General features: G+C 50.3%; 1 protein-coding gene across 4 annotated transcripts in view; it reads left to right on the top strand.

Annotated features, from left to right (window-relative positions):
• SIK3 (SIK family kinase 3) overlaps positions 1 to 18,834 on the top strand; it is a 69,215-nt gene that overhangs the window by 25,836 nt on the left and 24,545 nt on the right. For all 4 annotated transcript variants that reach the window (XM_064731930.1, XM_064731928.1, XM_064731929.1 and 1 more), the window contains exons 2-4: positions 10,037 to 10,153; positions 11,344 to 11,407; positions 16,878 to 17,039. In XM_064731930.1, coding sequence (XP_064588000.1) covers positions 10,112 to 10,153; positions 11,344 to 11,407; positions 16,878 to 17,039 — 268 coding nt within the window. In that variant the 5' untranslated portion in view covers positions 10,037 to 10,111. The remainder of the gene's footprint in view (positions 1 to 10,036; positions 10,154 to 11,343; positions 11,408 to 16,877; positions 17,040 to 18,834) is intronic.

The following is an 18,834-nucleotide window of genomic DNA, read 5'->3' as shown; positions in this document are numbered from 1 at the left end:
GGATGATGCACATGGAAATGATAAATACTGAATAAAAGGCATTTGATGCACTTGAAATCTTCAATATTGGGGGAAAATTCCTTTTCTGTAAGTGTGTGGCTGTTGCTTTTGACTTGTTTTGAACATCCAGCTAGCTTGACTTTGGTATAGAAAAGACCTAACACTGACAGGTTTAGGAAAATATCTGTGCAAGTCTGTTTGGGAGTCCAGAATCCCACATTCCCAAATGGACCTGGTGGCACATGAAGAGGAGCAGCGATTCCTTCCATCCTCTCTGTCACTTTGTGTGGTGATCCCAGTGTGATACTTAACACTCCTGCAGCCCTGGTGTGAGCAGGAGCTGCTGCGCTGGTGCACGGAGCTGCACACACGGTGCATGCACGCTGCAGCTCCCGTGCATGGTGCAGGGCCCAGGCTCCCCTGGCATGCAGCAGGACCCGGAGCAGGAGCCCAGCACGGAGCCAGCACCGCGCTCGGGCTGCTGGGCTGAGTGAAAGGGATTGTTATACGGGATGACAGATTCCTCTGGAGCTTGTTGCTGTTTGCAGAAGGGAAGCCAAGACATTGGTGCTTAATATCTTCCAGAAGTCCTTGGCTTTAACCCTTGGGGAGCCTCAGGAAATCCACTGGAATCCGGTGCAAAGGCTCCGCGTGGCTCTGGCAGCTTCTCCCAGGCAACCAGCAGCAGGACGAGAGGGTGGGATGGCCCCAAGCTGTGCCAGGGAGGCTCAGGTTGGACATCAGGAGGGATTTCTTCACAGGAGGGGTTGTTCAACACTGGAAGGGGCTGCCCACGGAGGTTTGGAGTGCGCATCCCTGGAGATGTCCAAGGAATGCCTGGATGTGGTGCTCTGGGCTGGATGACAAGGTGGGGATTCGCTGGTCCTGGAGGTCTTTCCCAGCCCAGATGGCTCTGTGACTGTGCTGCACGTCCTGGGGCAGTGCCAGGTGCTTTCCCAGGATGCAGTTTACAGCAGGAGCGTTTCTGTGGTGCACGGCAGGCTGGGGAGCCCAGCCAAGGGCGCTCCTGCTGCGTGTGTTGGTTTGTCATTAAAAAATAGCCATTTTCTGTCTTTCCAAAGTAGCTACTCTTAACTTGTGCTGCACCAGTGCTGGGTGCTCCATATGGGTTAGGCAGGAGGGAGCTGAGGTATTCCCTCTCCTCTCAGGAGACCTCTCAGTCCAAGTGGTGTTCTTTGCAGAATAAGCATTGCTTAAAAAATCCAAACCCTAACGCACAGTGTGTTCTCAACACATCACTTCATGCACACCAGCTTCTAAATTTCCTTATTTCTGAGCTTTTTTATTTCATAATCCAGTAATTCAAAGCTGCCTCTGACTGCACACTCTGTACCTGAAATGCACTATTTTTCCCTGTCACTTGCATTTTTAGGTCACGACTGAATTAGAGCAAAATGACAATCCAGGGAACTTTGTATAACACTTTCAAAACCTGCTTGCTGTAATATTCTGGCAGCTTTTTAAAGACTTGTCTTGATGTTTGAGCCAGGCCTTTCCCATGAAACCTGGCAGGTGACTCCATGTCTCGTGGTCCCTGTGCTCGCAGGGAGGGTCCCCACTGGGGCTCTGTTCCACAGCAGCATTCCTGATACATCTCCTGCTGTCACAGCTTTCTTCCTGCGTGCAAATACATTTCCAAAACTCTGCTGCTAAGCAACTCTCTCCAAGGCTGGAGAGTAGGGCATGAGGAGCAGCTGAGGGAGCTGGGGGGCTCAGCCTGGAGGAAAGGAGGTGCAAAGGGGACCCTCTCATTCTGTGTAAATTCATGACAGGTATCAGAAGGGGCTGCACAGGAGGAGGTGGAATCCCTGGAGGTGTCCAAGGAAGGGCACTCAGTGCTCTGGGCTGGGGACAAGGTGGGGATTGGGCACAGGTTGGATTCAATGGTCTCAGAGGGCTTTTCCAACCTCAGTGATTCTGGGATTCTTTAAATGCTTCAGTGGCAATCTCAGGAGAGGTTTGGAGGCAGAATCCTGCCCAGAGGTCAGTTGCAGTGTTCAGCTGACATCTCCTGAGATAATACTGACAGATGGGTGTTCAAGGTGTTGGTCTGGATTTGTTTCCATGGGATGTGTAGGCTGCAGTGCCTGCGTTGAGGGGACAGCAATAAGGCAAATGGTTTGAACGGGTGACCTGGACTGGAAGGGGACCAAGGTGGGCAATGTCCTCCCAGAATTTGATTCACCTCTTGGCTTTGCTTGCCTGCAGGTGGCTGGGAGGCCGAGCTGGAGCTCAGGCAGGAGTGCAGTCAGGCCTGAGCAGAACTGCAGTGCTCCCATCTGCTGTCACAGGGGCTGGAGCTGAGCCTCCCTGGCCAAACAGTCGGGCTTACGTGACCGGGCTCTGCTTTTTCACATCACATTTGTTAGTTAACCAGTTTGCATCGATTTAAATGCACCTCCATGAGCTTCTGCACCAGTTTAAGTGCATTCAAAAACCGGTTTTAATTATCAAGTGCAGTCTTTGTGTAGTAAGTGCCAAGAGTGCTTTTAATTTGCATGGAAGCCATGGAGGTAGTGCTGCAGACTGTCAGCAGATCGTGGGGCTGCACCACAGCCGTGTTCAGGCTCAGCCTTCATTCCTTCTGCTCAGCAGTGTCCTGCTGCATCCCACTAGAATTCCTGCTGATGCCACAGGCAGGAGCTTTTACAGCCTGCCTTTTACCTCAGCCTCTTTTCCTTCAGCTTAAGCTGATTTTTAATACTTGTTCTTAGATATTCTGCTTTTATGGTCCAGGTGTGGAGGAGTTTGATGAACTGACCTCCCAGGCACGCAGCTCTTGGTGCCTGCTCTCTGAGGATGGACGTGTGGACATGTTTCAGGTAGCAGCACTCACTGTAGGCTGCCATTTGTCTGTGTGGTTTGCTCTCTTCCCTCACCAGGATAAATAATTTTCCATACCACCTCTAATTCACGTTCTGACTCCTGTGAAGTTCTCAGCCTTGCATCTGGGAAGCATTACAGGAATTTTTACAAGGCTTCTGAACTAAAAACAAATTACTGGCATAAATGTCAGCCGAAGCTGTTGGGGCTGGAGGGGTTTTCTGCTGTAACAGAGTGAGAAATGAAAAGCCAGGGAGGTCAGTGGGAATGCAGACAGGGCACGGTGCGAAGCTGTGCAATCCAGCAGACAGGAGTGGTGTGGCTATCCGTGCTGTGTTTGAGGTGGTTAGGTGTGGCTACCTGCAGTCTGCTCTGCTGAGACTTGCTCTGCCTTCGGCTCAATCCCATGGAGGCTCTTGCAGGAGAAAAAGGCAGCGCTGGCAGGGGCCAGGAGATTCAGTGTCTGACCAGAACTTTAAAAAGCTTTGGAAATCTTGTCATTAAGAAGGATAAGGGCTAGAAGGAGATGTGGTGTAGCTTAAGGGATTCCTGTTCTTAAGCTGTGCATGGCTAACCTCCTTGGTTGCTGCTTGGTCCTCTGAGTCCTGCTCTGCCTGAAGCCCAGAGAACTTGCTGAGCAGCCATTAGGTTTTGTGGGGATATGTGCTAATTCCATGCAGCCTGGATAGGCTCTTCCCAGCCCTGTGTGGAGTGCTGTGGCCTGTCCCTGTGCTCGGCCTCTTCCCAGGTGTGTGTTTGCAGCCCCAGGTGATGATTCATGGCGCTCGCCCTCGCGGCACCTCCCGTTTGCAGCGGGAGGTTCTTGTGCACCAGGATGGTTTGTTTATCTAATTGGCATCTCCTGCTCCCTTCCCCGTGCCTTTCTCTGCAATCCCAAAGCCCTTGATGCTGTTCAGCATGCTCTGATGTAGTGTGTGTCAGCCAGGGCAGGTAACTCCGAGTCTCTGTTGTTTCCCGCTGTTGCCCCAGGTGATGAAATAATGAGGAGAAGCTCTCCAGGAGGGGTTGGGACCTGGCATCCAGGTGAGTGTGACAAGTAGAGCTCTAGCAATGTGACCAGGCTTTCTCGTGGCTGGCAGGACATTATTTACACAGCTGTGCTGTGGCTGAACATGACAGAATTTACCTGTCAGCCCTTGCAGCTTCCAGAGTAGGAAAGAGTTTGCATTTGGGATTAAATCAGCACTGAGGCTGTGAAGCAGCAAGTGTCAGGTGGGGAGCACTTACCTCTCAGACCTTTTTGATGGCTTCTGTTGGAAAAGAGAAGCTGCAGCTGCTGGCACGGGGTTAATCCAGGACTGGGAAAGGAGGAATGCAGCACGGATAAAGGCTGGGATCCCTGGGGGTGCTCTGGGTGAGCTTCCTGTCCTGTGACAATTGTAAGCTGCCCTGAAATGATGAGATTTCCTTACCTGGGTGTAGCTGGTTCTCTGAGCCGTGGATGTGAATGTGGGGTTTGTGCTTTGGCCGCTGAAATCCCAGCTGTGCTCCCTCTGGGACAGGGAAAGGTCACGGCAGAGCACGGCGCTCACACAAGCCGGGTATTAACACTGCAGCCGGCCAAGAGGATTTGGATGTATTGACTTTTCTCGTAACACCATCAGTATTTTCTTCACCTTGTGCAAGACACAAGTCCCTGCATTGATTGTGCAGAGGGATGTGGACAAGGTGAGAACTTCCTTCCTGAGCAAATGCAGCTTCTCTGAGCACATCTTCGTCCACAGTTTCCTGCTTTCAGTTGCTGCCAATATTTGCATTTGTGCCACCTCCAAAAGCCACTGATGTTGCTGCAGACTGGCCTAGTTTTATTTGCTGTATCACTTTGACTTAGGTAGGTTCTGTGTTGGTTAATTCTGAGGAGGAGATGCCCCTGTGTCACCTATGAGCTTGCCAAGAGAAGTCCGGGAATCAGCAGTGTCAGTGCTTCCTTTTTGTCAGGCGCTTTCTTATGACTAAAAACTGTACAAATTGCCTGTTTGCATGGAGAGAGCTGGCTTTTGGTGACCCCAAACCCACCAGCAGGCTTGTGCTGACAGCTTGCCTCAGAAACATGTGCCTCTGCCATGGGAGTGTCCGTGCGTTGTGTGCAGGGACATCCACCCAGCAGAGGAGGACACGACCTGCATAGCCTGGAGTTGATGCTGTGTTTTTGTGGTTTTATCACAGCCCTGTGTCCATATGCCACTTGAGTGCCTCTGTGTGTGCCTCATACACATATCCTCAGAGTGCTTCCTTAGCCCTCTGTTTTCCCCTTTTCTGTCGTAATTCTGGTCTCTGCTGCTGGAGTTCTCCTGTGCAGCTCTGGTATCTGCTTACAGGAGTGATTTTTACCCCTCCAGCAGCTGCTTAATCCAAACAGGCCGTGTTCCCGAGCTTCCCAAGTGTTTGTGGCAGGCAGGAGCAGCTGGAAGAGCTGTTCCCTGCCAGCCCCTCTGACAGCTCACGTTGTCAGCCCAGGAGGGTTACGGTGGACAGCGACGAGGGGGCTGCTTTGCAAATGCAGGAGGAATTTGGGTGGATGAGCCTGCTCCAGGTTTATTGGTTTGTTCCAGAGACTCTCTCTGGTGACAGCTCTCAGTGTGGCTGCAGGCTGCCACGTGCCCTCGGGGTGACACAGGGGCCGAGCTGCAGGGACACCTCCATCCATGGCTGTTTACTGAGCCTTTTCCAGGAGGAATCTGGAGCAGGAGGACTCCCCAGGACAGTTCTAGGAAATGTCTTGCTCCCAAATAAACATGTTGATTTTCTCAATGCAGTCGCTTTGCCGGTGCCATCTGTTGGCTCCCTTTCCATGGAGGAGATCCGTGCTGATTTACAGGAATGCCACTGCCATAATTACACTTTTACAGTGAGCACTGATCACACTGAGCACATGGGCTCCTTTTGGAAGAAGTGGGAGTTTCTCATTTTCACTCAGGCCACTGCAGAAACAACTGAACTAGAAGGGAAAGGGTGATTTCTTTATGGAATGATCACTCATGCAAGAAATTTTATTTATCATTGGATTATAATTAGATCCAAGCAGACGCATGGCATGAAGGAGCAGATTTTAGCCCAGGCCAGGGTCTCTGGCTTGTTCCTTTGTTCCCAGCACAGAAATAAAAGGAAGCAGTGTCCCATGGCTCCTTTCCACTGAAAACAGACCGTGCTCCCACCTCTTTCTGCCCCAGAGCCTTTCCAAGCAGCTGGAGCAGCGCAGGGCACAGTGGCTGTCCCCTCCCTGCCCATCCGCCTGGGCACCCAGCAGTTCCTTTCCCTTCCTGTTGGCAGGGCCCTGTGCATTCAAGGAAGTCTGTCTGGATTGTTATCCACACTCAGCTGAGAAACAAGACGTCCATAGAAGTTTTAACTCCTGCAAGTTGATATTCTCCCCTCTCCTGTTCCAAGCCTTGTGCCTTGTTTCAGAGCCCCTCACCTTGGCATATTGAGCTCTGCTGGCTGCCAGGTTTGACAACCTGGTATCTCAGAGCAAAGTAAGAATTTATAATGTTGTTTATGTGTCACTTTGGGAACTTCAGGAGAATCCTGTGAGTTTGAGAGCAGGGATTGTCCAGGCTTTGTGTGCTGGGCTGAAGGAAGTGGTCAGTGCTCAGGGCAGAGGGGCAGCCTGGGCTCCTCCCCACATCTCTGAGCATTCTGGGGTGACTGAAGCCGCCTTGCCTTGCCTGACAAGTGCCTTCCATCCCTCCTGACTTCCCATGGGATGCAGTGGGATGTGCTGGTACAGGGATATCTGGGTGCTCCCTTTTGGCCCCCAGAGTTTCAGTACCCCTCCTTCCATTTTCCAACTACTCCTGCTTTCATGTGGTTGGAATTTCCACTCCTCCCCACAGGGCTTTGCCTGGCTGTGCATCCACCCAGCCCAGCTTTGGGATCGCAGGAGTTACAGAGCAGTGTTCAGCTGAGCACCAGGAGGAGAAAAATCTGGAAAAGCAGTGAACAAGCCACCTGCAACCTGCAGCTGTCACTTTGAGCACCTTGCCTGCTCTCCACCAATTGTTTTTAGCTACTTGTCATTTCTCCCAAGTAACAATTCTTTCCCAAATTACTAGTGCAAGTTTTACTTGGATGCAAGAAGGAATAAATGAACTGTTTACAAGTGGCGGGAACATTTTGTTAATTGGTAGCAGCATGCATGCTCCAGGCTTGGCATTTATCCTCCTGCCTGTAAGCTTCATTAACTTCTGATAAAAGAATAGTTAATTTCTCAGACTCCTTTTTTAGAGTATTTCATTGTTTGAGAATTTGGATCATAGTTGTCTTCCACTTCTACTTGTGCCTGAATTTTTGCTTTACTTAATGATGTTTAGTCTTCCTCTCTATTTTATGTGGTGTTTGTAAGCATGAGGAAATGCACTCGATTTTGGGGTTTATTATAACTGAAACTGATTCTTTTTGCATAAATAATTATAAATATATACATATATTTGGAGACAGGGGAGTTATTGCCCTGACAAGGATTTTATCATAAAATATGAAGGTTAGTTTTCATGTGCTTTAGATTTTTCCCTTAAAGATCCTAAAGATCCTTTTGTTTGGCTGTTTTACTCCAATTTATAATCTCCAATAAATAAATAAATAATAAAATAAAGGGCTGAATTCATTGTGGCCATCCCTTGAGCTTTAGATGGAGTCAGTGTGGCTGGTGCAACACAAGGACCTCAGCCAGTCCCTTTTCTGTTGAAATCCCAAATCATCTTTTGAGGGAAGAGAGAATATCAGCCAGCTAGGAGATGCAGGACTGGAGAAACCACCCTGATCTGTTCTGGAAAACCTTTCCACCAGTGCTGCCCTCTGGAAAAGCAGTGATTCTCCAAAAGGACCCAAAGAGCAAAGCTCTGGAGCAGCTGCAGCTCCCCTGCTGCAGAGCCCCGGGTGGAACATCAGCCCCCTGAAATCCTCAATTCCCTGCGTGTCCCTGCTGCCCAGAGCACAGGGGATTTCCTCCTTCCACCCTCGCAGGCTCCTGAGGAAGCTCTGCATTTCCTGAAACCAGAGCACGAGGTGCTTTCCCCAGGATTTTTCAGGAGGCTTTTGCCTTTCATGTTGCATCAGTTGCTGGAGGCATTTGTGTGGAATGAAAACATTTGGAAGAAACTCCTTCAGGTCTCTCTGCGTAACTGCTGAGGGTGGGTTTGGGTTTGGGGCTGAGCTCCTTCTCAAGAAGAACATCTCCTGAGTGCTACAGGTCTGGCTTTGCTCCCCATCCAGCTGTTGTGTGTCTTGTGGGTGTGGAGTTTCACTCACCATGTGGAAATCCCGCAGCGTCACAGGGAGATGGGGAGGTGGCAGCCTGGTGCTCCCTGCCCGGGGTTATCAGGGAAAACCAGAGGAATTCAGTTCTGTTGTGTCTGGCCCTACTGACCAAGCTGGGTGCAATCAGATGCTCTGCATACCCTGAACTTGGCCGAGAGTGTCAGCTCGAGCCATATAATTAAGCTGGGAAATGAGAGTTCCTTAGAGCAAATATAGAGCTGGGAATGAGTAAGGAGCTCAGGAATACTCCAGATCTGTGGATTTTCATTTACGTCTTTGGGCCTGAAAATGACTCATGTCTCTGGGTAGACATCTTGGCTTTGCTCTCGGAGGAAGCGTCGCTTAGCTTTTATGTGTTTTTATGCTCCAGCTTTACAAAAGCCCGTTCTTGCAGGAAAACCTTGGGTGAAAAGCATGTGGAGAGCGTTCCCCAATCCCCCTCTGGCTCCCTGTACATCCCCAGCCCTCTCCTGAGCTCCTGGATCCCTGCGTGTGGGTCCGCGCCGGGCTGCTCCTGGGGCTCTGCCCCGTTAATCACAGCCCCGGTGCCTGGCAGCCCCTGCTGCCGCTTCACCTCGTGCCTGGGCTGCAGCCCCTCCTGCCAGCAGCTCCCAGCGCCGAGTGCCAGACCTGGCTGCCGTTCAGCTCCCGCTCCTGCTGGAGGAAGCATGCTCAGTGACTTGGAAGGCTGGAAGCGTTCCTGCGCTCTGAATTAAAGGTTTCAAATGAAAGAAACAGCTTATTGTGCTTGGGTGCCTTCTCGGGATTCTGCTGGGTTCTGCTCACATGCGGGGCGGTTATTGCTCTGGCAGGGATTTGATCATAAAATATGGGGCTTAATTTTCATGTGCTTCAGATTGTTCCCTCAAAGAAAGATTCCCTTAAAGGATCTGAAGCTGCTTTTGTGTGGTTGTGTGCGTGCCTGTGAGAGCATCCCTTAGCCCTGCCCTTGGGCTGGCACTAGGACAGGGACATGTGTTTGGGTCGTGTGCCCTGTGGGTTTGTGCCCGTGGTCCTGGCACGCTGCCGTGCACAGGGCACTTGTCCTTGTCCCCGCTGAGCTCTGGGGTCTGGGACAAGCCAGGCATTTCTGTGTCAGATCGTTCTGGCTGTGCATCCTCAGCGGTTTTCGCGGCAGTGCTGCTTTGCATGCCCTTCCCCAGGCCTTTGCATGATCCTGCAGCCTTCCTGGGCAGGCCTTGTGTAAATTAGGCTCTCCAGCAAAGCAACCAGGAGATCTGTAGAGGCAGTTCTTTTCCCAGGGAGAGAGAGCCCTCTCCGAGTGAGAAAACCTGCTGGGGGATGGGAACTCATCCCACAAATCCCCAGACTGGAGCTGCTCGCTCAAAGGGGTGTTTCGTGGTGGGGAGGAGGACACTAAAGGCTGAAATTTGATTTAGAAGCAGCAGGGCAGATGTTCCTCTGCCAGGCAGAGCAGCTTTTTCTCTCAGCTCTTTTCTCCATCAAGGTTTCACTCTGCCTTTTCTCTCCTGTTCATCCTGGCATTCCAGAAAACATTCCTGTCCTTGCTCTCTGTGTGTGGATGAAGCAGGGTGCCCAGTGGACTTGAGGACAGGTGGTTCTTTGCACAGAAGTGTCTCCACGTTTGGAGTCTGGTGGTTCTACAGTCCATGCCCAAAGGAGCTGGGAGCTGCCAGCACCAGGGAGGTGGAGGGAAAATCTTGGAGACTGTAGAGCAGCTGACTGGAAGCACTTAGACTTGTTTAAACTCCATTAGTGTAGCGTTACGGAGCACTTCTGGCTTAAAACAGATAAATAAACACCTCAATTGTTAGAAGCCCGACACTGCCCCCCATTTCCATCCGTGCTGGGGTTTGTCAGCCCTGGTGCAGGGAGCTGCTGTGTGGGTAATGCAGCTGGGTCAGTAACTTCTCTTCTGTTTCCCCTCTGCCAGGTTGCAATAAAGATCATTGATAAGACTCAGCTGGACGAAGAGAACCTGAAGAAGATATTTAGAGAAGTCCAGATCATGAAGATGCTTTGCCACCCACATATCATCAGGTTGTACCAGGTAGGAGCATTGTGCCATGGAGCTCCCATCCCTTGGCTCCACATGTCAGCATTTCCTCCAGAGCTATCCCTCCTTTCCTTGCACATGGAACTGGGAAAGCCCCTGATGTTTGAAGGTCTCAAAGTGCTCTGACTGGAGGGGCAGGGGGAAAGTGGAGCTGATCCTTCTCTCTCTGGCCATCACGCTTCCGCTGTGGGCTGGCCTCCTGCCACTTGTTTATGGCCATTGTGTGCTTCTCAGTTTCCCAGTTGAAACCGGATGCAGGTTCCCCTTCTCCCTTTAAGGGAGGGAGTGAATCTCACCCGGGAGCAGGACTGGGCTCTCCTCTCCTGCCCAGCTCCCTGTGGCCCCCAGGCCCTGCTGGTCTGCTCAGTTCCTGGAAGGGGATCAATACTGGCGGCAGACCTGCTTTTCAATATTGTTTGCAGACATTTTTCCCAGCTTGTTTGACTTTTTTTTGTCTGCAAACAAAACCCCCAGAGGCAGAAGCCGCGTGGTCTGCCCTTTGCACAGGTAGCTGGTTGTGCCCCTCTGTGAGGAGGGTGCAGCAGAGTGATGGGAGCAGAGGAATAAAGGACTCTGTTTCCCATCTGTTCTTGAGAGATATGAACATTTATTTGGACTCCAAAGAGTTAAAACTGAGTGGAAGTGACAGAGGTTAATGTTTAGCTCCTTTGGCCACACCATGTGTGAGATGCTTACAGGGACTGTGGCACTTTCAGGGTACCCAGGGAGTGCTTCTTTGCAAACTTACTCCTTAAACCTTTCTTTTGAGCCAAAAACCCTCTTTAAACCTGTTTGATTCCATCTAAAGCTTTTGATGTGGTACTGAAGAGGTGACACTTGTGGCTTGGCTTTGTTTAGGGCGGGAGAAGAGCAGGGTGGGGAAGTCTCCCAGGCTGCTGGAATGGACAAGACCAGGGAGCAAATGCTAATGGGAGGGGAAACAGCAGGAGGTGGAAGGTGCAGGTGAAGCGTAATGTGTAGTTACAGATTTAGTGTTTGAAACTGGCTGTTTCATCCTTACTGTCCCCATTCCTGTCACCCCTGCACATGGCTCTGGGAAGGTTATAGCTGGGATTTGATGAAAGCAGCTGCCTGTGTTACAGGGGAATAAAGGTGGTTTCAGGGCTGTTTCTCCTTGCACTCAGCAGTCTCCTTATGTGTCACTGCTGTGTCCTTGTGTGCAGGTTATGGAGACGGAGCGGATGATTTATCTGGTGACAGAGTATGCCAGTGGAGGGGAAATATTTGGTAAGTACATTTATTGCATTCTTTAATCAGATAATGCACTTGGTCAACTACAGTAAACTGAAAATAGCCACCACACTCTCTTGTTTCAGCCGAGAGGTGCCCTTCAGCCTGCAAACTTTCCATTGACAAGAGGAGTAAAGGAATAAATGAGACCAACTCAATGGAAAAATAGCCCCCATAACCTCTGCTTCTTCTTTGGGTTTCATTGACAGGTGGTGCTGCTCCTCTTTCGCGCTCACTTTGGGATTAAAGATGTTGGAAATAGTCATGCACTTGGATTTTAGTGTTGCTGAGTGCTTTGCTTCCCAGCAAGTTTTATGAACCTTGTTGATGATAGTGGAACTGTTGGGATGTCAGTAGCTTTCAAAGAAACAGGCAGTTCTGCAGTTCTGGAGGGTTTTGTGCTCAAAACCATGTCCTGTCTTTTCTTTTTGATATCTGATGTTATCTTAGCCGGCATTGGTTACGTTCCTTCCAAGCACCATTGTCCCAGAGAGTTTTGGCTGAGTGTTCTTGACCACAGGAGCTGTTCCTGAAAGGGAAAAAAGCATCTGTGCAGCACGACTGAAAGAGCTGTGGGCTGATTGATTCATTTGTTTGGTGAACAATAGCAAAACTTAGAGAAACAGGAATTTACTTATACACTGGAATTTTGTACTGGGTGACAGAGTCAGGATTTTGCAACATTGGTCTGTACTGGCTTTGCCAATATGAGCCTCCAAAAAGGGGGAAAATCCTGTGTGCCTGAATTAGCTTCAGTCAAGGAAGTGAGGACAGTCACACGTGGCCTGTCAGCTCCTGGGAGCACTCCCCCTGTCCTCGTCAGCCACTGCAGAAGATTCACTTTTGATTTTACTTCTCTTTTCTCTGGAGGAGAAGCTGAGTTGTAGTAAAAGGCGAAGCTTTAGTGAAGCAAGAGAAGCCCCAAATTAAGGAAACTAAAAGCTGAAAAGTGCTGGTTTGCAGCCATACAAACTGCCACCAGTTCCTCAGTCCCTCTGTAGATGGTTGCCATGGCTTCCTGTCAATATTGTCCATGTCCCTTGGATTTCTCCCTGAGAAGGTGACAGCCGAAGGGGAAGCGAGTGACAGCTGATGTTTGGGAAGTGTGGATTGCCTGGTGAAAAACTGACTTGCTGAGCCTTCCAGTTGTTTATTCAAATATGAATCATGGTGCTGGACACACTCAGCAGTTCCAAAGGCTTGTGAAATTCACCTTCCCCTGCACAGCAAAATCACCTGGAGTTGGCTTGGGTGTGTATCACCACAGAAAAGTATAAATCTCTTTTTACTTTTTCTCCTTCTTCTGTTGAATTTGGCAGGGATGGGCTCATCTTTTTTTAAATCCAGAGCTATGTGCAAGCTCACATACAAACTTGGAATGAATTCTTTGGTTATAAAAATAGCCTTCTGCGTGAGTCGAAGTGAAAACCTAATTGCTTTCTGAAAGATTTTCTGCTGTAGTAAATTCAGCTCATTAGCATGGCTAATTTCCATGTTGCTGCCCAGCATTTTATCCTCACTGATAGCTGGGAGCAGCCAGCTCTGCAATAGCGTGAGGCATCTCCAGACCCACAGCAGGAGGTCGTGCCTCTCTCCCCAGTTTTGAGGATTTTTGGGCACTGCCCTCAGTGCAAGAGCAGAGAGGGGAAAGCTCAAGTCTCAGCTTTTTGTGTTCAGAGTTTCCTGAGGAGCCATTAAGACTTTGTTCTGCCAGCGGAAGCAATTTGCAGGGAGGAAGCAGGAGCCCATTCTGGGGAGGTTTCCTTGCAGTCCCTGCATCTCCAGCGCTGAAGGGTCTCACGTCTGTGTGTGTGGAGACAGAGTGGATGGCAGCGTGGGCAGCTGGGCTCTCCTCCTGGGTAAAACCTCACCTGCACCTCCTCTGAGTGCCTATCCCTGCTGGGGCAGCTGGGCTTGGTGGGAATGGCTGGGTGAGCTGCAGGGATGGTGTGTGAGGTGTGCGTGGGCAGTGCAGCACTGGCACCGTGCCTCTCACTGGGCACTGGGGCTGCTCTGTGAGATGGCCTGTGCTGAGACTCTTCAGTCCTCTTCTGGGTCATGTCTTAGCACCTGCATGATGTAGGCATTAAAATGTGGTACTGGAGGGTAAGGGGGCTGACAGCTGTGGTGTTCTGGGTGCCAAATGCCATGGGGCATTTGAGTGCAGCCCCATAGAACCAGAGCTGCAGCATTGTGCTATTGTAAACTGCAGGTTTTTGTGAGGAATACATCTTAAATTGCTTCTCTGATGCTTTCAGAACTTCCCAAGGCTTAAAGCTGTCAGTGTTTCCCAGGCAGTGCCAGAGGTCAGAGCTTTCAGCTGTGAGAGCGATGGTTTCTGTAAATGGCTGCAGTCAGTCAGTCAGTCCTGGCCGTGTGTCTGGCCTGTCCCTGCCCTGGGAGCTCCACAGGGATCCCAGCTCAGCACCTGGAGGGCTGCACCACCTGTTTATCCCAAGTTCCAGTAAAGGGCTGAGCACTCCTTCGGCGGCCAGGCTGTGCCGTAAGAGTCTTTGATTCATCTCTTACTGGAAATGTTTGATAATTCACTTTGTTTGCGTAGCAGGGACCAGGGACAGGCCTTGGGTTTGCTGTGGGCTCCAGCAGCCAAATGTAAATTGTTATTTTTGTCCCTGTCCGTGTTTTGCGTGTGGTTGGGTCGCTGGTTTGACATTATGAAGAAATGAATGTCTCCTTTTAAACATAGGGTGGTCTCTATTCCAGGTCCCTCGAGTGTCCTTTTTGAGGTCAGATGGAATATAGTCTAAAAATCTGGTTTGCTTTCAGCTGTTTACTATGAAAACTGTAAATAATCTGCAGTCCTCACTGACGGTATATGAGTTCTTGGTTGATTATCAAAAAAAATCCCAGGAAATTTAGAAAATTATCATCTGGTTGATGTGGTTCCCACGTCTGCCCTGTCTCCCCACCGCCCGCCCGCTTGTCCTGAGCACTGTGAGCCTGAACTGGGCAGACACATTAAACAATGTTGTGGTGCCTGTCTCTAGAAGGTCAGACTGCTTCTGACATCACAAGGTCACCAAATTCACTGGAAATGTGACTTAATCCCCCACACAGAGGAGATGTGAAGCTTCATCAGCATTTGTTTTCCAGACAGAAAGCAGCTTAAAAGCACGAGGCGTCTGTCCAGAGGCGGCGAGTGGAAACTTGTGTGTCAGTGCTCTCTGAACCAAAGGTGATTTTTCCCCAGTGTAGGATTGGATTGTTTTTTAACACAGAGAGCAGCGTCAGGTGCCTCCTGTAAGTAGGGAGAGCAGTGACTGATGTGTGTAGGGGTTGTGCAATGCAATGATGCATTCCTTCCCCTCTCTAAGACACCCAGAGCAGCATCACTGTGCGCGAGCCCAGCCGGGCTCTGGGTGCTCTGGCTCCCAGCTCAGCGCTCAGGTCAGCTCTGTAACCTCCCCTGCATGGGAGGTTTGTGCAGACTAAGCTCTCAATGGTTAATTTTGGCATACAGTTGCCCTTGGTGGTATGTGAAGTATTCTGTAGCCTCATTGTTTCTGTCCTTCCTCTGGAGCTGGTGCAGAAATGTCAGTGGGCTCGGAGCGCGGTGCCTACGTGCAGAGCCTGGGCCTCTGCTCCCAGTTCTTCAGCAAAAGGGAAATTTCACGCCTAACCTAAAACGGGCTTTTTGCGGCCTAAGCAGGGCTGGCTGGGCACAGGGGCAGCAGAGTTTTCTGGGTGAGAGGCGTGGGGCTGGGGGTGCCCCAAGTGCCAGCACTGAACGTGGTGTCACCGGCTGTGTGGGACCGTGAACTTGGTTTGGGCACAAATCCACGTAGGAGAGCCTTGCAGAAAGACACCTGCTGCAGTAGCTGCGTTTGCTTTCTTGCCTGCAGAATTGCTAAAATATTTCAGAAATTGTGCTGTTTCAAGGGCACTTGCTGCATGGACAGGCTGGCTCCAAATCCCAGTGGAGCAGAAGGTGTGAATGACCTTGTTTAGGAGCTGAGCTATTACCTGTTGATCAGTGGCTTAAATTGGAGCAGCCCTTGCTGTGCTCTGCTGTCAGTCTCCTTAGAGTCACAAATTTATGACCATGCAAATGCCTTAATGAAATACGACGGGGCAATTTGAGATGGTGGCTTTGCTTTGCCCAGCGAGCGAGCTGAGGGTCAGATTGGACTTGGGGATGGTTTTCCTTCTCCAGCCCTGGTTCAGATTTGCTTACAGAATAAGTTTATCCGATGAACAAGAGTTAATTGACAAGTTCTTTGAAAAACACCTCGAGTCTGTTGCACAACGTGAGTGGGCAAAGGCAGAAGTAGGTTGCTGTGCAGTCAGGAGCAGCACAACTGCTTTGATGGATCTTGGTAATTAGTATTTACTGCGAGTCAATTATGTCGTAGGTATTTTAATGAATGGGTGACTGGGGAAAAACACAACCACCCGATGAGAAACCTGCACAAGTGATTTATTGTTTTTATTTTCAAGAACAGATATCTGTATTGAGCCCCCAGTTTAATGGAGTTTAGGGAGGGATATGAATCATTTCAGCCTAATTTTGGCCAGAGATGTTTTGAGGCCAATTCGATGGCCTGACCAAGGAGTTACAACCTCCTGAAGTTACCTCCTTCTTTCTCTGCCTTTTCTCCTGCCTGTCCATCCCTACTCCTGGGACAGTGACAAGTGGCTTCTGTGAGCCTGGTGCTTCCAGGTTTTAAGTGGACTGAACTTCAGCTGCTGTGTGCCTGCCTTTGTGATCTCTTGGAGAGGCTTTTCCTGTCCGTGTGTGCAGTGCTGGCTTCCAAGGAAAGCCCAGCTGGCAACAAACACTACCTTTGAGAGAGAGTACAGGCTTTCAGCAAAATGTTTGGGAGTGCTCAGATTTCCGTAGTGGAGGCCAGCTCCATTTTTATAATGAAATGCTTTCTTGGATTTCGCAAGGGTGTTGCTGCATCGATGCACAGAGAGGGAGGATGTTCAGTCCCTCCTGCAGCTGCTGGGAGCTGTGCTGGCTGGAGAGCTGAGGTGAGCAGCTGCTTGTGGCTGTGACTACCTGGGAGCTGGCTGGTTCCAGCAGGAGTTAGACCAAAGAGACGTTTCCTGTGTAAAAGCAGGGGGAAGGAAGGATGCATGTGGCCAGGAAGCTGCACCTCTGAGGTGATGTGCTACCAGGCTGGGGTCTGACTGAGGGCAAGGGCTGGAAAAGCCTCATTTTTATTTTGATGAAAAAAAGATTTAAAAACCTTTGTCCTTGCGTACAAAACAGTTCTGATTTTCCAGGCATCCCCTCAGCTGTCCTGTATATAACATAAATTTCAAAGCCAGCCCAGGCGAGGACCGGTGGGCAGTGCTGTGCCCGTCCCTGCTTGTGCCTCCTCCATGTGTGCTGCTGGAGCTGGGAACCACGCTGTGGCCACATTGCTCCCACCTCCCCAGCTCTCTCCACGAGCAGGATTTGCCCCTGTGTCCATAACCCTGTGTTCTCCTCACCCCACAGATCACCTCGTGGCCCACGGGCGCATGGCCGAGAAGGAAGCCCGCAGAAAGTTCAAGCAGATCGTGGCTGCTGTCAACTTCTGTCACTGTCGTAACATAGTCCACAGGGATCTGAAGGCAGAAAATCTCCTCCTGGATGCAAACCTGAACATCAAAATAGCAGGTGAGCTAAGCTGAGCGGTGTGGGAGGAAGGCAGCTGCTTTCAGGAGTTAATAAATGTAGGCACTGGCTGCTTCCAGGTATTCAGGGAGAAGGAAACGCGGTGCAGCTAAAGGAAGCTTTGGATTTCTGTGTGGCCTGCTGCCCAGAGCTGGGACTGCCAGGTTGAAGCCAGGAGATTTATACCTCCCTTCGAGTAGTGCAAAGTAAAAGAAGAAGGGAAAAAAGGCAGGTTTGGCTCCCCAGGCTGCAGACACTGCGGCGTTCACTCCTCTGGGTGATGGGTGAGACAGTGTCACAAAACTGACCTTGTTCTGAGTCCTGCTGCTGGTTCAGGGCTTCTCAGAGCAGGTCAGGCTAGGTGAGAGAGCAGGAATGGCAAAGCAGGGATGACAGGGTGGATGGGGGAGCAGTGGAGGGGAAGCTGTGCTCCTGGAATCGTTCTCAATGTGCTGTGACAGAGCCAGAGTGGCCTCAGTGCTTTGGGGCTTTATTCCCTGCAGGGAGAGAAGCTGAAGCAGCTGAGCACTCAGGCCCTCACTGCCTTCTCCTGGATTTTGCAGGGATTTTTTTGTCACTAACTGCCCCTTTAGAGAGCTTCTTCCCTGGGCATTTCTGTCCTGACCTAACACAGCTGCATGTCTGTGACCCTCTGAGCATGAGACTGAGCCTTGGCCCGTCTCTGGGGAGCGCTGACCAGTGAGATTTAACACTTAAGAGTTGGACTCAATCCTCGTGGGTCCTTTCCAACTCAGAATATTCTGTGATCCTGCCCTGGTCATCTCATTTCACAGGCTTTGGAAGTGGTAGATCTTGTACTCAGCATTTCATTCTCCCAGAGCCTAGAGCACAGCAGAGCACCTTTAGAAAGCACTTGGTTGCTCCCTCTCCCAGCAGACTTCCTGGGTGAGATTGTTGTCTTTTGCAAGGGTTTGTAACTTGATTATTTTTTTTTTTTTTAAAGTGCTGAGGGCTACAAAACTTCAGTCTGAGCAATGTTACTTCTGGGAGGTGGGAAATACTCCTCTGTCTAGATAGCATCTTGTAGAAAGGAAACAGTCTAGCTCATTGTTGCTGTTCTCTCCGTGTACCATCCTGAGGTGATAGATTAGAGCTCAGCATTCGGTTTGTGGTAAAATCATCAGCAATTTCTCATGCTTCCCTCACACTCCATCTGTGGGGAGGGCCTGGGGAAGGAATAGGAAGGACAGCAGGACTTCATGGACTTCCCTGTGGTGCTTAACAGTGTGAAGCACGTCCTCCTTGGCACAGGGATGATAACCTGCTCCTCACTGTTCTGGGAGCAGCAGATAAGTGACAGAGGCATGGCTGGTGAACAGGAGTGCAGCTCCTTGGAGAAGGAGTGCAGGGGCTGTGGAGCTGGGGAGAGCTGCTGGGGAGGTCTCTGAGCAGCACTTTCTGGTGTTCATGCAAAGGCTGCACTAATGGTTTGAGGCCATCTTGTGTTCACGGGGAAAATCCGCTCTGTGTGCAGGGGGAGGGTGCCTGGTGAACGGCGAGAAGTTAAAAACTAACCCAGGTGGAAACTGGAATTCAGCTGGATTTGCTGGAGAAATGTCCACATGAGCAGGCTGAGAAGCTCTGGAAATTGTGGAAACCTTTTTTTATCTGAGGGAGTTGGAAACTATTTTCCTTCCAAATCTGTGCTCCCAGAATGACTCCAGGAGATAGTCCCCACCCTGGTGGTGGCAGTGTTTGCCTTGGCAGGAAGATGCTGTAGTGCTTTGAAAAGTAGCCTGGAAAAGCTGATTTATGGTATAGGATTTTCCAAGTATTA

Source organism: Zonotrichia leucophrys, chromosome 24 (genome assembly GCF_028769735.1).
Source record: "Zonotrichia leucophrys gambelii isolate GWCS_2022_RI chromosome 24, RI_Zleu_2.0, whole genome shotgun sequence".
Taxonomy (NCBI): Eukaryota; Metazoa; Chordata; class Aves; order Passeriformes; family Passerellidae; genus Zonotrichia; species Zonotrichia leucophrys.
Note: the sequence above shows the minus strand (reverse complement) of the source record. Positions and strands in the feature narration are given on the sequence as shown.